A 21,811-nucleotide genomic window follows, 5' to 3' on the forward strand; every position below is an offset into this window, starting at 1 on the left:
CTTTCTCTTGAGGTGTCCTGGTACTCCCCGAAAATTCCTCCTCTTGGCTTCTCTTTCTTGCCATAAGGACCAGGAGCTTTGAGGACAGCAGCAGCCCGGAAGCTCCCAATTAAAGAGGCTGTTTAGATGACACTGGCTACATTCCTCAAGTGGGATGGAGTTGGTCTGGGAAGACTGAAATTCCTTCCGCACCTGCGTTTGGCGAAGAAGCCTCATACCTCAACCCTCCAAGTAGGGCTCTGGCTGTCTGGGCTACAGCAGCAGCAGCAGGTGTGTCTCAGCTGTCGGTTCTGGAACACCCCTCCCTCCCCTTCTCCACTGGGGCTGGAGCGGGCCATGTCACCAACCACTCCAAGAGACAGAGCTTGTTCACACCTGTCCACACGGCAACTCTCTGGGCGTCTAGAGAACCTCTGGATTCCAATCGACTGAGCATCTGAGCCCCACCGTCCTGTCCTCCGGGTGCCTTCCCTTCCTCCCACAAAGGAAACCCAATCTGGCCACCAGGCCAGCCCATCTGGCTAGGGAAAATGAAAGGACAAAATGCTTCTTACTGGGTTGCAGGCCTTAATCTAGCTCTCGCTGAATTATTCAGGGGTGGCATTACCTTATAAACGAGTGTGTTTGACTGATTTTGTGGTTGATGTACAGATAAATTCTAATGAAAGACAGCTACAAGATTTTAAATTATTAATTAGACTGCCACTTAACAAAGCCTACATGGCACTCTATTTCTTTGCTTAACAAGACAAAAACTTTAAGGCTCTGTATTAGCCCAGAGGCTGTTGATTTGCATTCTGTTTTTATAGCTCTAAAAATGAAAACCATAGATTCTGACCTTAAGCAGACCACTTCTGGGAAAGCAAAATCCCCAGCAAGCTGCCCTTCCTTCCTGGGTAGTACTGGGTGGCGTGAGGTCTCGCTTGCCTCTCATCTTGGACCAGAGGTTTGATTTTCATACCCCTGGCTGCACCAAGGCAGGCCAGGGTATGGAAAAGCTGGCAGGGCAGTTTGTGGAAGCCTCCAGCTACCAGCACTGCCAGCAGCAAGACCCACTCGGGGTGCTCTGGATCACCGAGGTGGGGCTGTGCCTGGCAGAGTCCGTTCCTTAAGAGATGCAAGGCAGCACCTGCTAAAGTGTCCTGACAGGGGACAGCACCTCACTAGCTGTAATAGGACAACCGGAAATCGGAGAGATGACCCTCATGGTCCAATGCCTACTCTCATCTTCCTCCTCTGAGGCTTCAGACCACTGACCCTCCTAACTCCACAAAGTGCTCCATTGTCAAGGCCACGAGCCCTGCCCTTTGCAGAAAGGTAAGGCCTTCCCCCAGGACCTGGGGAGGGTTAATTTTTGTTTTCACCTTTCAAACCCTTTTCCAAATCATAACTGAACTGTGAAACTCTCTCGGGGCCAGGACCCTCGGTGGCACTCTGCGCCTAATAGGCAGGGAAATTGCAATCCGCCCTACAACACTTTTTACTGGACCCCTTAGGAAAAATTCCAGAAGAAGAAATATGTGTGGCCACTTCCCTTGTTGTCAGGCACACCTTTGGCTTTGGGCAGGTACCTAGAATCCACACAGAGAATCTGAGCATCCAGCATGTGTGTAAAACAGACAAGTCCTAGGGATCAGCTCTGAGGCTGCAGGAGAAAACTGTGCAGGAAAGAACCAAAATAAAAGTCCTCCTGGCTGGTGTAGCTCAGTGGATTGAGCACAGGCTTGCGAATCAAAGCACGGTCGGTTTGATTCCCAGTCAGGGCACAAGCCTGGGTTGCAGGCCATATCCCCAGTGTGGGGTGTGCTAGAGGCAACCATACATTGATGTTTCACTCCTTCTCTTTCTCCCTCCCTTCCCCATCCCCATCTCTCTAAAATAAATAAAAAAATAAAAATAAAAGTCCTTTGCCACGCAATGTCCCAGCAGCAGGCTCTAGGGCACAGAGCAGGGCCTTCTCCTTTCTATTTCCTCTGGGGCCAATCCAGGTGGAAACCTCTTTGTTGGTAGAAGGTCTCCCACCAACCAAGCTGAGCAGGAAGGGAAAAATAGCCTTAGCAGAAAACACAGGCCTGCCAAGCCTCCAGGGCCACCTCTTGAGCAGGGTAAGAGGCTCCCCCAGGGAGCAGCCCCCAGAATGCACTGGGCTCATCCCAAGCTGGGCCTCTGGCTAGCAAGGATGGGGGAAAGGCTCCTGGAGGCTGCTCAAGCCTCCCTAGGCACCCCAACCATCTAAACAAAGTGTGTGGGCGGCTTCGTGGCTCATTTCTAACTGCAAACTGACAAAAGACAAAAAAAATCTAAAGGAAAATGAGATGTTGAGTCCTCTCCACTATCTCCATCACAGACCTGCAGCCAGACACAGCAGCCTTTTAAAACTGCCTGGGAAGCCTTCTCCACTGGGGCAAGTTTGCATGCTCCAGGCCCAAGTTTCCCAGATCTTCTGTGCCAATCACCTCCCCTGTGCAGAGACACTCTGACCAGCACATTGGTTGCTGAAAAGACTTGTAGTCTCTTTCTGCAGGGACAAAGAACTGGAGTGTATCAGCGAAGTGTTTTCTCCAACCAGCAGGAGAGACTTTTCCCACACTGCGATGAAAGGCAGTCATGTCATCATTTCCCCAGCACTGCACCGGCTGACCCACGTGGAGGGCACAAGCCACACACAAGTTTGTGAGTATTGACGTGACAGGGGTAGTAACCCAGGATCCTGGGTCAGCCTGAGCGAGTGGGAACCATCACACAGCCTTTACCGCTCCCAGCGAAGGTGTGATTTCTTGCCCCACCTGTCTGACCTACTTACGGGGTCTTTTCTAGCACCCCCACAACCGCTCCTCTCCGCCCACCTTGAGGCTCGCTTTCCCCCTCCTCTGGCCACCTCCCCCTACCGGTTTTCTTCTCCATCCTACTGTGAGGTCAGAATCCTGCGCTTACGACAACTCGGCCTGTTGCCATGGAAACAGGGGCGGATTAAGGCTAGAGCGCGGAGCGCAGGGATCAGGCCCCTCCGCTACCTGAGCTCCCGCTTCAGCCGGTTTCCGCAGGGCCTGGACTGCCCGCCGCAGACACCGCGGCTCGCCAGCCTCCAGGCTCGGGCCAGAGACTCGGAGAAGGGGCGGGTCCCGGCGGGGAGTGAAAGCCCACCCGGACTTGGGAGGGTAAAGAGGAAGACTCAGAGATCGGGGCAATGGGTAGTGGGGCCCACGGGCTCAGAGCACGGTTACCTGCCCTCCCTGGGCCCTACTACCCGCTCCCCGCGCGGCAGCCACGTGGGGGCGCGGCGGGATTTCCCAGCGCCAGCGCCAACTTTGCAGCGCTCGGCAATGAGCCGGGCTGCCGGAGGGTAGTGGTCAAAGAGCCAGATCTCAAGTTCAGTCTGGCCCAGGCAGCGCACGCAGCCAGCACGGCCTCCGCCTTCGCATCTCTCCACTCCAGGCATAGAGAAAGTTTGAGGAAGCGGACATTACGCGCTAGCCATCGCCCTCGACCGGTGGATGCCCGGCGCCTGGAGACCAATGCCGGGCTACGAGGAAGGTGCCGGCGTCCGGGCCCCACCTGGGAAGCTAGGGCGCGCAAAGAGCGCCCGGGCCGCTTGGTGACTGACCTATGGCTGCGCTGGAGCACAGGTTGGACGCGGCCCCCCCAAAGCAGCAGAAGCCGGCAACTTGTGCCCGCGCAGGGCACTGAGCCTGCAAGTGCAAAACTTTGTAATGGCAAAGCAAAGGTCCCAGGAGGCCGGCTCCCTTTCCATCACCCGACAACTCACAGTGGTCTCGAAATGACCTCGCCGAGCCTGATCCCTAGGCCTGGTCGCTTCATCCACGGGGCAAATCCCGTGTCTCGCAACCAGCCACCGGCCGGGGCTGAGCTCCAGCAGCCATCCCCCGGTGGTACGTCCCTGCAAAGCCCTCCAACCCGCCAGGGGCTGCTTCCGGGCCGGAGCCCCCGGCACCAGGCAGCTTTCTGGTGGCTCCAAGGCTCGCGGTTCTGCCCCGTGCGCATCCAACTCCAACTTGCCCCTGCGGCTCCAACTCACCTTTGCGAAGCATGTTGGCCGCAGGTCCGCCACTCCGAGGTCGGCCTAGGCGCGCTCCCTCCCAGGGTCTGGATTCAAATCCTTGGGCGCTGGCCGCAGCTAATCCGAGCGCGTCGAGGCGGGGGCAAACCGGGGATCCGCTTGTGCCCCGTGGCCCGGCCCCGCAGGGGCATGGTGAGCTTTAGCCCCGCTCAGAGGGCACCGGCGCCCACCAGCAACCGCGGCGCCGCCCGGCAGCCGTGTGCGCTCGCTCAGCTCCGGGACGAGCGTCTCGCTCCGCGAAGCCGGCGGCCTGCTTCTGCAGCCCAGAGCACTTTGCAGGCGGTTTTGAGGGGGGACGCCGCCCCCTGGCCGCGGCCCCCTCCTTTCCGCCCCCTCGGGCCGCCGCCGCCGCCGCGGCTGCTGCAAAAGAGCGCTCGCATGCAACGCGGAGCTCCGGGGAAAGCGCCCGGCGCGCGTTTGCAGGACCGAGTGTTCGGCGGAGCGGGGCGCCTCCCTTCCTCCCCCCAGCTTCCCCCACCTCTCCTCCTCCCTCCCTCCTTCCCTCGCTTGCTAGCTCCCTCCCCCTCGCTCCGCTCCCCGCCCCCGCTCACGGAGCGCCTCCCATACAAAATTTATGAAAGTGCTCTCAGCTCGCGGTGCCGAGTGCCGTCCTATTCCCAGGGCAGCGGCGCTCAGCCGTGCGGCGCCGCCTCCCAAGGTGTTTTCGATGCGCCCGCCCCGGGAGACGTTCGTCCACCCGCGTCCGTCCAAGTACCTGCCCCAGCCCCCCGAGTGCTGGTCCTCTGAGCACTCGAAAGCCCCTCCCGGGCCCGTGGGCTCCCCAGAGCTCGCACCCGCAGCCCAACCCCCGCGCGTTCGCCCTTCGCGGATGGAGGTCACCCAGCCCAGCGGCTGGAAGCGTGCTCTCCGCCGACCCGCTGGAACGAGACGACCGCCGCCCAAAGCCCTCGATCACAAGTCCGCACCCCTGCCCATCTCCTCTTTGGACGGCTCCTCCCAGCCTGAGACGGCTCCCACGGACCCAGCCGCCTCTCACCCTGAGTCCCAGAACATTGTTCTTTTGGGGAGGAGGTGTGGCGTGCCCCCAGGCGGCTCTAGACCTCACGGCAAGCATTCTAGGAGGCCCAGTTGCAAACCCTACATAGAAGAACCAAGGTGGGGCTAAAGTGGGTTATTTGCGCCTAGGGTGCCCTCTGATTTCTCTTGAACTATACAGACCCCACCAGGGGCTTCGTAGGAAATGGAGGCGGCACCGCCTAGAATATAGGTTCCGTAGGGGGTAGGCAGGGCTGAGCGTTGGGAAGGGTAGGGCTAGCCAAGATCCTGGGTGGAGGCCGGCACCCCCTACTGGTCTCAGACGGGTCCTGGAAGAGGAAAAAGTGGGCCAAAGAACTCTTTCAACACATCTATTGGAGTCTATCATGTGTAGGGCACTACTATCCTTGGGACTTCAGCCAATGAAAAAGATGGGAAAACTCCCTGCCTTTGTGGAGTTTATAGTCTAATAGGAACCTAATGGGGAAAGTCTAGATGAGATGGTGCTTGAAAGAAAAACAATTATTCTGGAGCTGACGTGAGGGAGTTAGGGAAGGCTCTCTGAGCAGGTGACATCTAAGCAGAGGTATAATTGAAGTGAGAGAGAATCAGTTGTGTGATTCGTTGGAGAAAAACTTGGCATGATAGGAAGATCAAAAAGGTCGGTATCATTCATTCATTCACACATGCACTTGCTGCCCTGAGCTTCGGTGTGAGCTAACTTTATAGACTTGAATTTCCAGAAGCTTGGGGAAGAAAGACCCACAAACCATCCTAGAGCATTACAGGAGAGGATACAAAGTGTGAGAGAGGTCCCTGTTAGCTCTGGGGGGGGGTGAAGGACCCCCAAGGAAGGCGTGTCACAGAAGAGATGCCACTCGGGCTAGGTCCTGAGGGCTGTGCTCAACAGGCTGAGGAGGAGAAAGGCCACTTCAGGCAGGAGTGAGTGTGCAAAGGCTAGGAGGTGAGGAAGTAACCTTGTTCTGAAGATTAAGACGACTGACCTGTCTTGGGGTGGGAACAGGATGTGAGGCAGCCTTTCTCTTAGCCTGGACCAGCTGTGGGGCTGGACGACCTACACCCTGCCTAAGCCCTGCCTGGTTGACATTGCTGCTGAACTCAGCCACACTGAGAACTTGCAGAGACCCTCTGCAAGTAAACCAAGGCCCACGGAGTCTGAACCACTTGCTCAGCAGATCAGGGCCAAACTGTCAGCCTGAATCGGGGTGTGTTACTCCTCCTGCCACCACCCCATGTGTCCCTGCCCCACAAACTCCAACATCTTAGGCAAAGTTGGCTGGAGCTGGGCGTGAGTGTGAGAAGCAGAGTTATTTCAGCTTCAGGAGGGCTGGGGTGGGGGTGACTGTAGGCGGGTGTTGTGGTGTAACGTGGGGGTGTGCTCTGCCCACTTTCTTGTCAGGCAGTAATTACTCAGACTGCTGAGTAACTCAGGCAGGGAGACCCCCACAGACAGATGGAGGTGTTCTTGGACCAAGTTCAATAGCAGCCCCCAACGTTTTGTACTGCAGGGTCTTGAGGGACATGCTCCCATCTGTCTTTGATGTCTAGTTCTCCCAAACATCATCTGGCTTACTAATGGGGGCCAGGGAAGCTCATTTAGCACAGAGGCTGTTACAAGAAGATGGGGGGGGGGCTTCCATTATCAACAGGCCCCACCTCTACCTCTGAAAAAGCCATAAGTGGAAGGAAGGGTGTCTGCTAAGAAGCAGTCACTGCTCTGGGGAGCCAGTCTTTTCCCCCTTGGAACTTATAACTGCAGCCAGAGCTAAAGCTGCCCACAGGCTGGACTTTCGTGTTGTGAAGCAGGAGGAGCTGGACTCAGGGGATCCCTAGAATTGATATCCCTGGGGATCCAGAGAAACTGGGGGGAGATGGGAAAGGCCAGGCTGAACTCGAATTAAGGGGGGGGGGTGTTCCTAGGACCCTTGTTGGCCACATTCCTGTTCAAAGTTGTGACTGTCTTAGGAGCATGAGTCAGTGGCCCAAGGAGCAGAGCACTGACCCCTCGGGTCCTCCCCTTGGCTGCTCTCTCCCTCCCTGCCCAGCCATGCATCCCTCCTCTCTAGACAGCTTCCTAGGTAGGTAGGGCCAGTCCCCGGCTGCTTGTTTTTCACTTCTCTCGGCACCTTAATTAGGAGTTTCCAAGCTGAGAGGGCCTCCAGGGGAGCCTGAGGCCACAGAGCTGTCTTAAAGGGCCAGCTGTGCTCACATCACCACTGCAGAAAGGGGAAGATGGTGCCAGAAGGCTGGGTCGGCAAACGGCCCCGTGGAACCATTGCTCTATGGGGCAGACCTTGCTGAAGGCCAGTCCTGAAAGTAATCTGATCTTCCAAAGGTCAAGGCTGTCTCAGTGGCTGCCCTGTCTTTCCTTTGGGATCCCAGGACCTCAGGCCACTAAGCGGGAGAAAGTCTATCCCGGGCCTGAGGGGCAGCCTAGGCAGGGCAAACGTTGGCCAGAATCCGAAGTTTAAGGAGTCTGCGTCCTTGGACTGCCCCTCGTTCACAGGAAAGCGCCCTCAAGCGCAGGACCTTCTCTTGGTAGCAGTTTCCCACATGTGAACCTTCCACACTGTGGGTTAGAAAAGTGGTTGAGGGCGCAGCGGCGCTCCGGAAATCGACATCGAGACTCAGTCAGGAGCTGGGCAGGGAGTTCTGTCCCCTGCGGCCGTGGGGTTCGCCGAGGTAGGGAATGTGGCCCCACCCATATGCATCCACTGCTTTCACCGGGAGAGGAGGTGGGGAGCGGAGCAGAAAGACGTGGTGCTGTCTCCAATCACAGGACTTAGCCCGCAGAAGTCCGGCGGGGCGTGGGCGGGCAGGCATGGAAGGTCTAGTCTGGGAGTGCCGGGTTCGGGTAGGCCGGGGGAGGGTTGGGGCGCGGGGGGGGGGAGGGGACAGGGTGGCCGGGAGAGTGTACCCGCCGTAGTACGGGGCCACTAGGGGCTCTCGCGAGTTCCGACCTTGCGGGCTGAGATTGGCCCACAATAGCCCCGCCCCTTTCACCTTCTTCACTGTCCCCGCCTCTCGCTGGCCCTTCCGCGAGCAACTGCAATGGCTGCGCTCTCCGCGTTCTTCTAGGGCTGTCTTTTTGGCCCCCACGTGGGCAGACCGGTAATGGCGGCGCTGGTTGCAGCCGAGGCAGCGGAACTGGGCGGCCGAAAAGGCCCTGGCAGAGGTGGGTGCTACAACGCAGTGGTTTCTGGACCTTGCATCTCGGGGTAGGGCTTCCAACTTAGAGACAGGACCAGCCTCCTTTCTCCCACAGACCTGGAAGGTCCCGCCGTCACTCTCTCTGGGCGGCTGTCACCGGGGGACCGGTGTCCCTTTTGTAGACTTAGGGCGCGATCGTGAGCAGCCCCTTCCAGGAACTTGCAATTCTTAAGCCGGAAACACTGTCTCCTGCCTTGGCCCTCAGACAGACTCGTAAACACTCACAGGAAAGATGGTCCTGACTGGGGTTGGGGGGAGGGGAAGACCCAAGAGCTTTGCAGCGGGCATTCCACAGTGGGCTCGCTGGGTGTGCTTTCAGGGAAGGGGCAAATGGTTTTAGTCACCAGGCACTTTCTGAGCGCTCACTGAATACCAGGCCTGTGCAAGGTGCGAGGACTAGCCTACAGCCTTGCCTTTGGGAACCGCACAGTCTTCCGGGGAACACTAATGTAAACAGAAGATTTAGCCACGTGATAAAAGGAGGAGGCACCTACTCACTCTTGGGGCAAATTGAGCTGCTAAGACTACCCAGATAGTGTAGTAAAACCACAAGGGACGTAGACCTGTGAGAGGAGCTTCTATGAGGGGTCCAGGGACACTGAGCTGGTTGTTCCAAGGCCTTTGAAACAACTGAACAAAACCATAGCAGTGATAACATTCAAATCTAGTCTCCGGGTCCCAGCTGGACATGCTAGTTCTTCTGCACTGCAACATCACCACCACTGCCCCACCCACCCACCTACTCCCCCCCAAGCGCCCCCCCCACACACACACACACTCAGGGTGAAGGACCAGGTCTGGGAGGAACCTGCCTATTATAGTGAGGGGCCCTAGCAGAAGTTCTGGCACATAGTACAGGTTCAGCCAGTATTTGTTCAGTAAATTAATTTCTTGCCACATTCCCAAACTGTCTGGCTCCTAAAGAGGTAACTAGGGCCCTGGCCAGGTGGCTTGGTTGGAGGGATGGCTTGGTTGTGGGTCCAATCCCCAGTCAGGACACATACCTAGATTGTGGGTTCTATCCCCGGTTGGGGTGTATACAGGAGGCATCTGATCAATGTTTCTTATTCTTCCTCTCTCTAAAATCAATAAACATATCCTTGGGTGAGGATTAAAAAAACTTGAATATCCCAGGCCTGGGATAGTCTTTCTCCTGCTTAGTGGCCTGAGGTCCTGGGATCCCAAAGGAAAGACAGAGCATCCAGTGAGACAGCCTTGACCTTTGGAAGATCAAATCCCATACACCGTAATAAGGTGTGGGTCCAATCTCCAGTCAGGACACATACCTAGATTGTGGGTTCTATCCCCGGTTGGGGTGTATACAGGAGGCAACTGATCAATGTTTCTCTTTCTTCCTCTCTCTAAAATCAGTAAACGTATCCTTGGGTGAGGATTAAAAAAACTTGAGCCCTGGCTGGTGTAGCTCAGTGGATTGAGTGCGGGCCTGGGAACAAGATGGTTGCGGTTTGATTCCCAGTCAGGGCACATGCCTGGGTTGCAGGCCAGTTCCCAGCAGGGGACACACCAGAAGCAACCATACATTAATATTTCTGTCCCTCTCTCCTTCCCTTCCCCTCCAAAGATAAATAAATAAAATCTTTAAAAAAAAAAACTTGAATCAGGGGTTTATAATTATATGTATACCTACATTTGCCCCCATTACACTACTGCCCCCTAGAGGTTGAGGCCACTTTTCTGTCTTTACCTGTTTGCCCACAGCCTGACTAGATTGTTCTTTCCGTCCTTTCTGGGGTAGGAGGCGGGGTGGAACAGTAGGACTAGGGAACTGAAGTCAGTTAAGTGCTTGATGTTTATTTTCTTTTTAAATGAGAAGAGGGGAGAGTGCAGGAACTAACCAGTGTAGACATAATCAGTATGCTCAGGTAAGGAAAGCAGTCTTTAAAATGAGCACTTAGAACAGTTTGCTGACAGATCTCTTATCTAGGACCTCAGAACCTCAAGATGTTCTCAGGTAGTGGGAGGAGAATTTCTCCCAGAATACTTGAGCTGCCTTGGCTCATGGTTTTTCTTTAGGACTGTTCTCTATGAAGGAGCAGTTGTATGGATTTGTTTTCCATTGGCTCCTCAATTCAGTCCACTGGTGTCACCTCTGGTCTCCTGAGGTAAGGGGTGAACCATACCCCATTCATGGACACAGGTCTTTGATTTCCAATAATCTCACAACACGGAAATTAATTGTGCAGATTTCTTCCTGGCTTAATGAATTTTCTTTCTAGCTTCAGGATGAATTCAGTGGGGGAGATGGCAGGGCCAAGGCCCAACACATTTGGGATCTGGGACTGAAATATGAGTAGAGCTAGTAGTTCAGCTGGGTGTGGCTATGGTTTCAGCTGGGTACTGACTGGGGTCTCAATGTTCATGTAGGTCGAGCCCCTCGGGGCCGCTTAGCCAATCAGATCCCCCCTGAGATCCTGAACAACCCCCAGCTGCAGGCAGCCATTCAAGTCCTGCCTTCCAACTATAACTTTGAGATCCCCAAGACCATCTGGAGGATCCAGCAGGCCCAGGCCAAGAAAGGTGAGCCCCCAAGCTTTGAGCTGAGGTGGGGGTGGAGAGGTTGCCTGGCCAGTTAGGGGCAGTGACCCCATTCCAGCCTCTTCCCATCCTCCTGCTCTCATGTCTCTGCCTTGTTTTGCAGTGGCCTTGCAGATGCCTGAAGGCCTCCTCCTCTTCGCCTGCACCATTGTGGACATCTTGGAAAGGTGAGGCCTAGACACTGGAGAAGGAGCTGGGCCGAGATCCCATGCTCATTACTGCTTTGCCTGTTGATCTCATTCTTTCTTCTGGACATCTGCCTTCAACCATAGACACACAAAGGGGAGAAAAAACCAAAGTTAAGATATAGCAGGTGGTGGGGCCTGAGGAGGAACCTAGGAATCCTCAGGATCGACCCTGGAGTGGGTTGAGTAGTCAGTGCAGGGTCTGGCTAGGGGGAGCCTTTTTTTCTGGCACATCTTGGGGAATAGGGCAAGGAGGGGCTTGGTGGGGGAGAAGTGCCTTGGAGATGGTATTCAGTTCCTCTACCCGCTTGTCTAAGTTTCTTCAATACAATGAGCCATCCTTGGGGGGTGGGGGTGAGTGCTCAGCCATCTGGTTCCATCACAGGAACGAAAGGAGAGGTCATCTCATGATGGGAACCTCCCACTTCCCTGCTGCTGCCCTTCCCCCCACCCTGCTCCTCATCCTGCTGCCACAGACTCACTTCCGGGTCCCACCCTCTTGCCCCTTAGGGATGCTCTCTGGGGCTTGGGCCAATTTGCATACATTTTAATCTATAAAAAATTAAGTACTCAGGCTGACTCAGATGCCTGGGCTGCATTCTAAGGAGTTGAATAATCTGCTTCTGTGCAGCCTGATTTGGGGATGGGGGAGGAGGGGTTGGGGGTGACTGGCAACAGTTCAGCTCTCCCCAGCTTGCTCCCAGGACAGGCATGGGGAGACCCCAGTCACTGAAACAGGATACATGCCTGAGGGGTGGGTCTCTTGGGAAAGAGCTGGTCCTCTGCTCCATTCCTGAAGTGGGTTCAGGAGGTGAGGGGTCTTTCCCATCCACCCCCATCCCACAGTGATTCAGGCCTGGCAGCAGATCCCATGGCAATGTGCTGGCCAGAGCCCACTGTTCCTGATACATGAGGTGTGTGGGTGATGCCATGTGCTGTGGGGGAGCTGTGCATGGGTGCCCCCATCCTGGGCACAGAGGGCCCTGACTAAGGGTGAGGAGGCAGCGTGGGGTCTGGGCATCAGGGAGGTCGTCGTGCCCACAGGTGCATGCCCACATGCCTCCACAGTGCCAGCATGTGGGGGCAGGTGCCTTTGCACTTGTGTGCACGCTCATTGCTCTGGGTGGGATGAGTCAGGCCATCGAGGGTCTGTGTTTGACCCCATGTATGCCAGTCTGAGATTTTGGGAGTTCCTCTTGTAGTCTGAGCATGAGCAGAGGAATTGGGGTGCTACGGAGACCATCCTCTGGCTCAGGAGCTGCTGCCAGGGCTGGAGGAGGTAGCAGCTGGGCCCCTCCTCCTCTTTGTTGGCAGAAATGGTAGCTGCCTACCCAAGGGATTGGGAGAGGTAGGGAGAGAGGAGCTGGGCCCTGAGGTACCTCCCCAGGGTGAGGTCTCTTCCACCTCACTCCTTGTGTCACTATGGGGAAGGCACCTCAGGGCTCAGCTCCTCTCTCCCTACCTCTCCATTGTTGCCCCCACAGGTTCACAGAGGCCGAAGTGATGGTGATGGGTGATGTGACCTACGGGGCTTGCTGCGTGGATGACTTTACTGCAAGGGCCCTGAGAGCTGACTTCCTGGTGCACTATGGCCATAGCTGCCTGGGTATGGCAGACCAGGACACCTGGAGCCTGGCAGGGCTGGTAGGGAGGCAGGACTGCACTCTGGTCCTCATCACAGTGCCTTGTCTTGCTTATGGGCATGAGGTCCCTCCTGGTTTCTGGGATGGTCTCAGCCTTCCTGCTCTTTCCTTTGGATTTTGTTGCCTTGGAAACCATGCTGCTGTCCCAGATGCGGGTGTTTGAAAGACTTTTGATGGTGTAGCAGACTGGGCCCCCAGCCAAGTGACAGAGAAGGAGCTTCTAAGGGACCTGTGACCTCCCACTGTCCCCTCCAACACCACACTTCCTTCTATCCCTAGCCTGAAGCCCCCGGTCCTGGCTCCTCAGAGACCTTGACCTAGGCCAGGCCCTCTGCCCCTCCTGCCTTCCAAAACAAAGTCTCCTGAACTCTTCCCTCCTCCCAGTTCCCATGGATACCTCTGCCCAAGACTTCCGGGTGCTGTATGTCTTTGTGGACATCCGGATAGACACTGCCCACCTATTGGACTCTCTCCGCCTCACCTTTCCCCCATCCAGTGCCCTTGCCCTGGTCAGCACCATACAGTTTGTGTCGACCTTACAGGTACGTGGGCAGACAGCAGCCAGTCTGCCAGCTATTTCTGGGTCCCCCTCTGGGTGCTACAGACTGGTCCTCTGGCCCTGGCTCTCCCCTGCCCCGCATCCACTCGTTTTCCTTCTCCCGTTTTCCCTACAGGCAGTTGCCCAGGAGCTGAAAGCTGAGTATCGTGTGAGTGTCCCACAGTGCAAGCCCCTGTCCCCTGGAGAGATTCTGGGCTGCACATCCCCCTACCTGCCCAGAGAGACAGAGGCTGTTGTGTAAGTGAAAAATGGGGGTGCCGGTTGTATGAAATGTACCCTCAGAGTCTAAAACTCCTTAACCATTCGTTCAAGGTCACCCTGCAAGATGGAGACCAAACAGGTTTTCAGGTGTTCTGTTTCCCTCTCCAGTGCTCTGTCCACCATCCAAAAAGCTGTGCTCGGGTGAGGCAGGGCTCAGAGAGCCTGATAAGGGGCTGAAGGTGGGCTAGAAATGGTGGGAATATAATTGGGGAAGATGGATGGGCACACCCAGGCTGTAGTCCCATTAATTTAGCATCCGGACAGCTAACAAGCAGGAGCAGCGTGTCTCCTGCTGCCTAATTATTTTAGGTAATGGAAATGCTTAATGTTGTGTGAATGCAGCCAGCTTCAGAGCCGACAGCTCCCAGCTGGGACTGGGGAGGGGAGCCCCATTCCCAGCTAATAGCAGGAAAGGAGGCAGGGGCACTCCCCTGACTGAGTCCCATCTTTGGGGCTACAGATGCTGACCTTGCTGTGCCCACACAGACACCCCTGCCCATAGACAGGCCCACATCAGGGCTGTCCCCAGCCCTGACCTGGCAGTCCTGCTTCCCAAATGACATTTCCCTATGCCTGTGCCTATGCCTGCATAACTGAACTTTCAGATGCCTACCTATGGGGCATGCAAAGTATGTGTTGGAGGGAGGGACGCCCCGAATGTTAGCCGTTCATCAGAATTCAGTGTGGTTGCCCAGAGAAGGAGCTGCCGTGGCAGATTGTCTTCCCTGCTCTGGCCTCTTCATCTCTGGGAAGGCACTATTAGAGGTAGCATCTCCTAGGGCGTGCTGGGTAGGCCTAGTGTTCAGTCCCAAATATAGTGCTTTGTAGTTGTGACTTGGGCAAGTTTCTTAACATCCCTGAACCTCAGTTGTATCTTGTAAAATGGGATCACTGTAGGTAGCTTGGAGAGTTATTGGATAGGACTGAGTGAAGTCACACATGGCAGGTGCTTAGCCCAGCCAGTGCACAGAAGGCAGGAGCCCAATAAACAGTAGCTATTGTCACAACTCAGGAACTGGACCCAAGAGGTAGGACAGAGGGGAGCCAGTATATACCCTGAAGCCTGATTTACAGCCTAGATAACTGACTACTGCCCTTGTCTGTATTGAGTGAAGGAGAATCTGGGCCCCCCTTCCAAGTTAGGATCTTCACAGCCTGAAGTGGCCTTTCCTGGCCTCAGACATGCCTTTACTCCTCCCCCAGAAGGTTAGGGGATGGGGGCTTTCTTAGATTCTGCATAATTGGAGGAGCTTTATGGTAATCCAACTCAAACTCCTTGCTTTCCCAAGTTTACCCTGTGAGAAAACCAAGACTTCAGGAGGTGAGATGACTTGTCCCAGTTCATGCACAAGTGGTAGCATAGCCAGCCAGGAACTCAGTCCTCTGAACCCAAGCCAGAGGGTTGGGTGCCTGCTTCTGCTGCTGCCCCTCCCCCACTTACCTCCTCCTCTCTAACCCCCTGCAGATATCTTGGAGATGGCCGCTTCCATCTGGAGTCTGTCATGATTGCCAATCCCAATGTCCCTGCTTACCGGTATGGGCTGACCACCTAGGGAGAGGGTGGGATTCTCTGCCACTGAGGCCCTCAGTCAGTCAGAACCTCCTTATTCTCTGGCTACTTAACAGCCCCCAGCCTTAAAGATCTGAGGTACTTGGTACTTAAAGATCTAGGGTGACTGGCAACAGTTCAGCTCTCCCCAACTTGTTCCCAGCCTTAAAGATCTGAGGTACTTGGTACTTAAAGATCTTGGGTCCTGAATCTGGATACTGAACCAAGGGCTGCTGCTGCAGAGTATCCACCCGTCCCCTGGGATTCACACAGACATCTTAAAACCCTCTTCCCCTCTTGCCTGCTCGAGCTGTGGGACTGATCTTCCCAACGACAATCCACACTCTTGCCTGTGTTCCTAATTACCTGCATAGAGCCTGAAGCTTCAGGAGACTGAGGGGCTGAGTCAGGGGGCTGTGTGTACAGCCCAAGTCCCATGAGTGGCCATTACTGTGACCCTGACAGCTTTTTTTCCAGATATGACCCATACAGCAAAGTTCTATCCAGAGAGCACTATGACCATCAGCGAATGCAGACTAACCGCCAAGAAGCCATAGCCACTGCCCGTTCAGCTAAATCCTGGGGCCTTATCCTGGGCACTCTGGGCCGCCAGGGCAGCCCCAAGATTCTGGAGGTCAGAGGGCTTGGGATGGCCTTTGGAGGAGGGGACTGACTGGGAAACCCAGCAGGAAGAATCAGTAGGCTGAGGAACTTAGCCTTGGCAGCTTGGTCATGGTGACTCCAGCTCCGCCTCCCTCTCTCTACCAACAGCACCTGGAATCTAGACTCCAAGCCTCCAGACTTCCCTTTGTGAGGCTACTGCTGTCCGAGATCTTTCCCAGCAAGCTTAGCCTGCTTCCTCAGGTAGATGTGTAAGTTTCCCCACCTCCTTGACCTAGCTAGGGCTGGCTAAAAAAGTTCAGGAGCTGGTTCCTGCCCAGCACATATTGAAGGCTGGAGTCAATGGGAATTGCTGCCATGATCATGAAATTGTGATGTTTACAGAACACTCATCCAGCAGGGGCTAGGTCATACTTATTCTGTCTGCCTTGGAGCTCGAAGGCAACTGCAGCTTCAAAGTGGTTCTGTGTGAGATAAGTGGGAGGGGTGGTTGGCACCTGTGTTTACCAGGCACTAAATTTGATTCTGGGGCTACTGTCACAGAGCAGATGCCCAGGCCCTGCCCTCTGAAAGCATGTAGTCAGTGGTGAAAACAAGACAGGCGACATTATAAGTGTTATTCTAAACAGCAGTAAGTTCCAGCCTTTACTTTAGAATTCATAATAAGCATTCACTGGGTGTGTTGGGGACAGGGTCACCTTCTTCAGCTTGCTGTCCAGGAGAGGGGGAAGTCCTCCCTTGAGTCTGATCTGACTTCCCTTCACAGGTGGGTACAGGTGGCATGCCCACGCCTCTCCATTGACTGGGGCACAGCCTTCCCCAAGCCGCTGCTGACACCCTATGAGGTAACACCAACATTTGAGAGTGGGCTTTGTACCTGGTTTTGGGAACTAAAGTGGAGTCGGGTAGGTGGGCAGCACTTATTTACAGCTGAGCCACTTCCTAGCCAAGTGGCCTTAGGCAAATCTCTAAACCTCTTTGAACCTGACATTTCCTCTGTGGTATGTTGAGGACCCTTGTGAGGATTGGATTAAATAATCCCGGGCAGAAAAATATTGGCAAGTGTTATTGTCTGGTTTTCCTCCCTTAGGCGGCTGTGGCCCTGAGGGACATTTCCTGGCAGCAGCCCTACCCCATGGACTTTTATGCCGGGAGCTCGTTGGGTCCATGGACGGTGAACCACGGGCGGGACCGGCCCGCCCAGGCCCCGCGCCGGCCTGCGCTGGAGAAGGTAGGCAGGGACTCCAAGGAGGGAGGAGCGGTAGCTCCCTAGCGACGCGAGCTGTGGCCGCCGCCACGCGGCCGCTACGGGAAATGCATGAGAGGGAGGGAGGACGCCGTAGAAGCCGGATCCTGACCGAAGTGTGTGACTTCTGGTGCAGGAGGGGCCCTTGCGCCCTTCTCCAGACGTGACTTGCGAGGATTGCAACTGCAGAGATGACAAGGTGGTGCCACTTGCTCAATGAGACGATCCTGGGTCTCAGGTATCCGCCTTGCTTTGGCTGCGCCTTATTCTTCCGCGTTGTTATGGGAACGCCCGCTTAGCTCTGAGGCCCACCTTCAGGGTGGTGCTGACGCTTGGCCCCGCCCCTCCCGTAATTTGACTTCCGCTCGGGGAAAGGCCGCTTCCGTTCTCTGGCGCGCTGCCTAGCACTATGGCGGCCCAGCGACCTCTGCGAGTGTTGTGCTTGGCTGGCTTCCGCCAGAGCGAGCGGGGCTTTCGCGAGAAGACCGGAGCGCTAAGGAAGGCGCTGCGGGGCCGCGCCGAGCTCGTGTGCCTCAGTGGCCCGCACCCGATAGTGGACGCAGCGGGCCCCTCGCCGGAGTCCGGTGAGAGGAGTCATGTCCCGGAAATGTGCTACGAGTCTTCTGTATCTTGCGTCGTCTCCATAACATCCTCAGCACCCCCTCACCCTGTATCCTCACTCATTCCTCCCACCCTCCCAGTCCATTCTGCCCATACTTGTCATTTCTGCCACCCCAACCTCCCAGATTTCCACCTTAATTTGTACTCCATTTCCCAACCTCACTTCCCCCAGACTTCTCTCTCCTTAGCCGCCTCTCCCTGTCATTCCCAAGTCTCTCTCATTTCTTTCCCGCAGCATTCCCCTTTGCCCTAACCCCTTTCTATCTCCCATATTGCTGTAGGGCCCTGCCCTCCGGAGGAGCAGCTTCGAGGCTGGTGGTTTTCAGAACAGGAGACAGACGTTTTCTTCGCACTAAAAGAGCCCACAGTGTGCAGAGGACTGGAGGAAGCACTGGGAACGGTGGCACGGGCACTGAACACGCTGGGACCTTTCGATGGGCTCCTTGGTTTCAGCCAGGGGGCTGCATTAGCAGCTTTTGTGTATGCCCTCAGCCAAGCAGGCGATCCCCGCTTCCCCTTGCCAAGGTTTATCATCCTGGTATCTGGTTTCTGTCCTCGGGGCCTTGGCCTCCAGGAATCCATCCTGCAGGGCCCCTTTTCAGTGCCTTCACTCCATGTTTTCGGGGACACTGACCGAGTCATCCCCTGCCAGGAGAGTATGCAGCTGGCTAGCCGATTCACTGGATCCATCACTCTCACCCACTCTGGTGGCCACTTCATTCCAGCAGCTGCACCCCAGCGCCAGGCCTACCTTAAGTTCTTGGACCAGTTTGCAGAGTGAAAGATCAACAAATGCCTGGGCTCCCATATCCTCCTTACCACCCCCAATTGGGACACAGGGATCAGAACCTCTATGATCCCTGCCCTCCCCTTTTCCCTACCCTGGAATCTCCACTGTTGTTAGTGTCCCTCACCATCTCCAATTAAGAGACAAATATCAGTTCTTAAAACTCAGATTATATAAGCCCAGCTCTGCACTCAAGGAAATGGGGAACAGGAGGCCTTAATGGACTTTCACCTTCGTATCTGGTACTCCAACATGGAAAAAGCAGGGGCTGGCACCATTGTGACTGCCACAAAATAAAGTGGTGATTTGTTTTTTGAGCATCTTTTTCCTGATACAAGAAAAAGAAATTTTGGCTCTGGCTGGTGTAGCTCTGTGAACCAGAAGATTGTGGTTCGATCCCCAGTCAGGGCACATGCCTGCGTTGCGGGCCAGTTCCAGGGGGGACACATGAGAGGCACCCATACATTGATATTTCTCCCTCTCTCCTTCCCTTCCTCTCTAAAAATAAATAACATCTTTAAGAAAAAAGTTTCTCCATCTGCACTGCCTCCAGGGCAGCTCCAAGCAGAGAGGTGTTTCCAATTAGGAGCCCCCAGGAGAGGCTTGTGTGTACGAGCACACACTCTGGTTTTGGTGGAGGTCTTCAGTACCGCCCTGAAGGAAAGGAGGTCTTGCTGACTGAATCAGGTAAGGATTTGTATCAGAAGTTCTAGGAAAAGATTACCAGATAAGGGTCCACCTGGACCACACTGAGTTGAAGCTTCTTCCATCGTGATCCCTGACAGTTGTGTGTTGGCCTGTCAGACCCTGGCTTCTTGTGTTCTTGTTTTCTCCTCCATAACTGCCTTGGCTCCTGTGAACTATGAGCTCAAAGGGCGGGATGGTGATAAACCTTGGATGTAGGCCACAATTAGAGGAAACCCTTTGCAAACTTGCCTCCATTTGCATAGTTTCTGAGACTGATGCTGCACTGTAGTGGTCCCAGCCAAAGCCTGAGCTGCCTATTGGGTTTATGATTGTTTCTGGGTACCCTAAAGCCTGCCTGCTTTAGCCATTTCCCTACTTTCAGCACCCCACCTTCTGCCCCTGCTGCTCTCTGACTTCAGCCCTACCTCCACAGGCTCACCAACTTGTTCCTCTTCCAAACAGATCCTCTCTATGCCTCAAGCATGGTTGCCCCTGGGGATTTAAGTCATGGAACAGAAACTAAGCTTGGGGATACAGCATAAACACTCCAGCCTATCCTGAGACAACCAGACTAACAGTCCTTAAATTACCCCAAATTCTGAGTTCTGCACTGTAGACAGCAGCTGTCCAAGATTTTTTTTTTTTAAAGCTGGAGTTACCTGCCTAGACAGACCCAGTTTACTGGGTTTGGGGCCTTTACAGCAGAAAGTAAGGGTGCAAGGAAAGTTCTTTGTCACAGTTCTCTGTCTCTGCCTTGTTCTTGGTTTATTTTTTTTACTGTACTTATTTTCTTTAGAAAGAGAAGGAAGAGAAACATTGATCAATTGCCTCTCTGCACCCCAACCAGGGACCAAACCTGCCACCCAGGCATGTGCCCTGACTGGGAGTCAACTAGTGACCCTTTAGCTTTGTGGGGTGACATTCAACCAGTTGAGCCACACCCGGCAGGGCCTTGCTCTTGTTGTGTAAAGGGCTCTCTTCCTTGGTAGAAGGGTGAAGGTAGAGCAGTATTGGGTGCAGTAGAAGCATTCGTGCCTGGGATGAGAATTTTCCCCAAGAAGCATAAAATCCCCCTGAAGGGGCGGGTCATGTGATCCACTAGTTCCAACAAATGAGACACTTGCCTGACATCATGCCCTCCAGGAACAGCTGAGAATCCTGGGGGGTCTGTGTACAGCCCCCTGCACTCACCCACCCACACATAAATATTCTGTGGACCATTTGCATCTGCATCATGGTAAACCTTGGATTCCTGGACCAAACTCCAGATCCACTGAGTCAATGGGGGAAATTTGACTCTGTGGATCTGGAGTTTGGTCCAGGAATCCAAGGTTCGGTGTCCCCCGCCCCTGGAACTGGCCCGCAACCCAGGCATGTGCCCCTGACTGGGAATTCAGATTCCAGGAATCTACTTTGACAAGCTATCTGGCTATTTTCATGCAATATGACACCACCTGAGAACCACTGCTTAGAAAATAGAATGTAAGTCTCTGTTAATGTCGTTTGACAAAAGTCTACCATGTGATTCTCAGGCACTCCACTAAGGAGGGGGAGCAAGCTCTCAAGAATCACTGATCTAACATTCTCAATTTATATCTAAGGAAAAGGAGATCCAGAGGCTAGAAAGAGCAATAGCATTTATTGAGTGCTAACTATGCCAGTCATTGTGATAAATAGAACTTTATAGTTGTCTAATTTAATCTTCACAACTTCGGAGGTAGATACTATTACTAACTTTACGACTGAGAAAACAGGTACAGAAAGGCTAGGTAACTTACCCAAAGTTCGTTCAGATTCCAGAACTCTCATGATTGACCTTTACTAGTCATTGTTTTCTCTGCTGCCCCATAGAAGGTGAGCAGAGGCCACCACTCACTATGGTTGGGCTAAATGTCTTCTCCCAGCCTCACCTCCCTAGTCCATAGAGTAAGTTGGGGGTTGAGTGCGTTAAATGATTTCCAAGACACTAAAAAACTCTTTTAACATTGTACAGTCAGTCTTCTGGTTATTTTCCCCTGTCCACGTTCTCCAGATGGGGTCCAACTGCAAAATGTTCTTTTCAAGAACATCCCTGCATTTCTCTTACCTACCTTTCACTCCACTTTAGATCCCTGAAGCGATTGGGAGAGTCCCTTGGCAATAAACCTCTCAACAGCCTGAGTCCCTGAGGTCCTGCTCAGACAGCAACGGAGAGTCTTCAGAGGCCCCTCCCTTGTTCACTGGGCCTAAGTGTCCAGGCCTGGGGTCTCCCCAACACCACCCCCCTCACAAAGACATAGTGGCCTAATAGAATAGTACTTAAGAGTAAAATAGCATTTTGCGGTTTTAAATGGTTTTTACTTACATCATCCTATTTGATCCTCACATCAGGCTTGCCCAAAAGGATCATCTCATTTTACAGAAAGCTTAGAAACAACATGGCCCCTTAAGTAACAACCAGTTGATGATGAAACCTGGTTGGACCACCTGCTTTGTAGTGCATGCTCCCACCTACATGCACTGCATCTGCCCACGATGTCCACTGGATTCCAGAATCGACTGCGTTTTAATATATGACCCCAGGGTCCCTGGGTGGGAGGAAGGCAGCAGGTGAGCGCCAATTAGCTGTGAAACCAGCACCAACATAGAAGTTTAGAAGAGGAGGGGGTAAAAATAAATAAAAAATTAATGAAAAGGAAGGTGTATGGAAAAAGTAAAGAAAATTTGGGCCCTGGCTGGTGTAGCTCAGTGGACTGAGTGCAGGTCTGTGAACCAAACAACCGAGGTTCGATTCCCAGTCAGGGCACATGCC

General features: G+C 54.3%; 3 protein-coding genes across 4 annotated transcripts in view; 2 read left to right on the top strand and 1 right to left on the bottom strand.

Moving 5' to 3' along the window:
- RTN4RL1 (reticulon 4 receptor like 1) overlaps positions 1 to 4,536 on the bottom strand; it is a 67,359-nt gene extending 62,823 nt beyond the window's left edge. Inside the window, exon 1 of the mRNA XM_037069912.1 lies at positions 4,037 to 4,536. Coding sequence (XP_036925807.1) covers positions 4,037 to 4,049 — 13 coding nt within the window. The 5' untranslated portion in view covers positions 4,050 to 4,536. The remainder of the gene's footprint in view (positions 1 to 4,036) is intronic.
- Positions 4,537 to 8,106: 3,570 nt separating this feature from the next.
- DPH1 (diphthamide biosynthesis 1) lies at positions 8,107 to 17,915 on the top strand. 2 transcript variants are annotated; one of them, XM_037070405.1, is made up of 13 exons: positions 8,107 to 8,270; positions 10,691 to 10,843; positions 10,965 to 11,028; positions 12,531 to 12,652; positions 13,074 to 13,231; positions 13,364 to 13,485; positions 14,975 to 15,043; positions 15,536 to 15,692; positions 15,830 to 15,930; positions 16,446 to 16,524; positions 16,770 to 16,910; positions 17,056 to 17,163; positions 17,828 to 17,915. In XM_037070405.1, exons 1-12 carry the CDS (start codon positions 8,210 to 8,212, stop codon positions 17,143 to 17,145), a joined length of 1,317 nt encoding a protein of 438 aa, XP_036926300.1. In that variant the 5' UTR covers positions 8,107 to 8,209; the 3' UTR covers positions 17,146 to 17,163; positions 17,828 to 17,915. The 2 variants fall into 2 exon arrangements, with proteins under 2 accessions (XP_036926300.1, XP_036926301.1); XM_037070406.1 differs by having other exon boundaries at positions 17,062 to 17,163.
- Positions 17,181 to 18,496, top strand: OVCA2 (OVCA2 serine hydrolase domain containing). The gene is made up of 2 exons (XM_037070416.1): positions 17,181 to 17,509; positions 17,828 to 18,496. Exons 1-2 carry the CDS (start codon positions 17,335 to 17,337, stop codon positions 18,325 to 18,327), a joined length of 675 nt encoding a protein of 224 aa, XP_036926311.1. The 5' UTR covers positions 17,181 to 17,334; the 3' UTR covers positions 18,328 to 18,496.
- Positions 18,497 to 21,811: the final 3,315 nt, after the last annotated feature.

The sequence above is a fragment of the Sturnira hondurensis genome, unplaced genomic scaffold (assembly GCF_014824575.4).
Source record: "Sturnira hondurensis isolate 20B ecotype Veracruz unplaced genomic scaffold, ASM1482457v3 Scaffold0018728, whole genome shotgun sequence".
Lineage (NCBI taxonomy): Eukaryota > Metazoa > Chordata > Mammalia > Chiroptera > Phyllostomidae > Sturnira > Sturnira hondurensis.

Excerpts from the sequence above, each read along its gene's own strand:
- DPH1 (XM_037070405.1), top strand. The coding sequence starts at position 8,210 with ATGGCGGCGCTGGTTGCAGCCGAGGCAGCGGAACTGGGCGGCCGAAAA. Across the intron at positions 13,232-13,363 it reads AGTTTGTGTCGACCTTACAG|GCAGTTGCCCAGGAGCTGAA; the intron begins GTACGTGGGCAG and ends TTTTCCCTACAG. Across the intron at positions 15,693-15,829 it reads GCAGCCCCAAGATTCTGGAG|CACCTGGAATCTAGACTCCA; the intron begins GTCAGAGGGCTT and ends CTCTACCAACAG.
- OVCA2 (XM_037070416.1), top strand. The coding sequence starts at position 17,335 with ATGGCGGCCCAGCGACCTCTGCGAGTGTTGTGCTTGGCTGGCTTCCGC. Across the intron at positions 17,510-17,827 it reads GGGCCCCTCGCCGGAGTCCG|GGCCCTGCCCTCCGGAGGAG; the intron begins GTGAGAGGAGTC and ends ATATTGCTGTAG.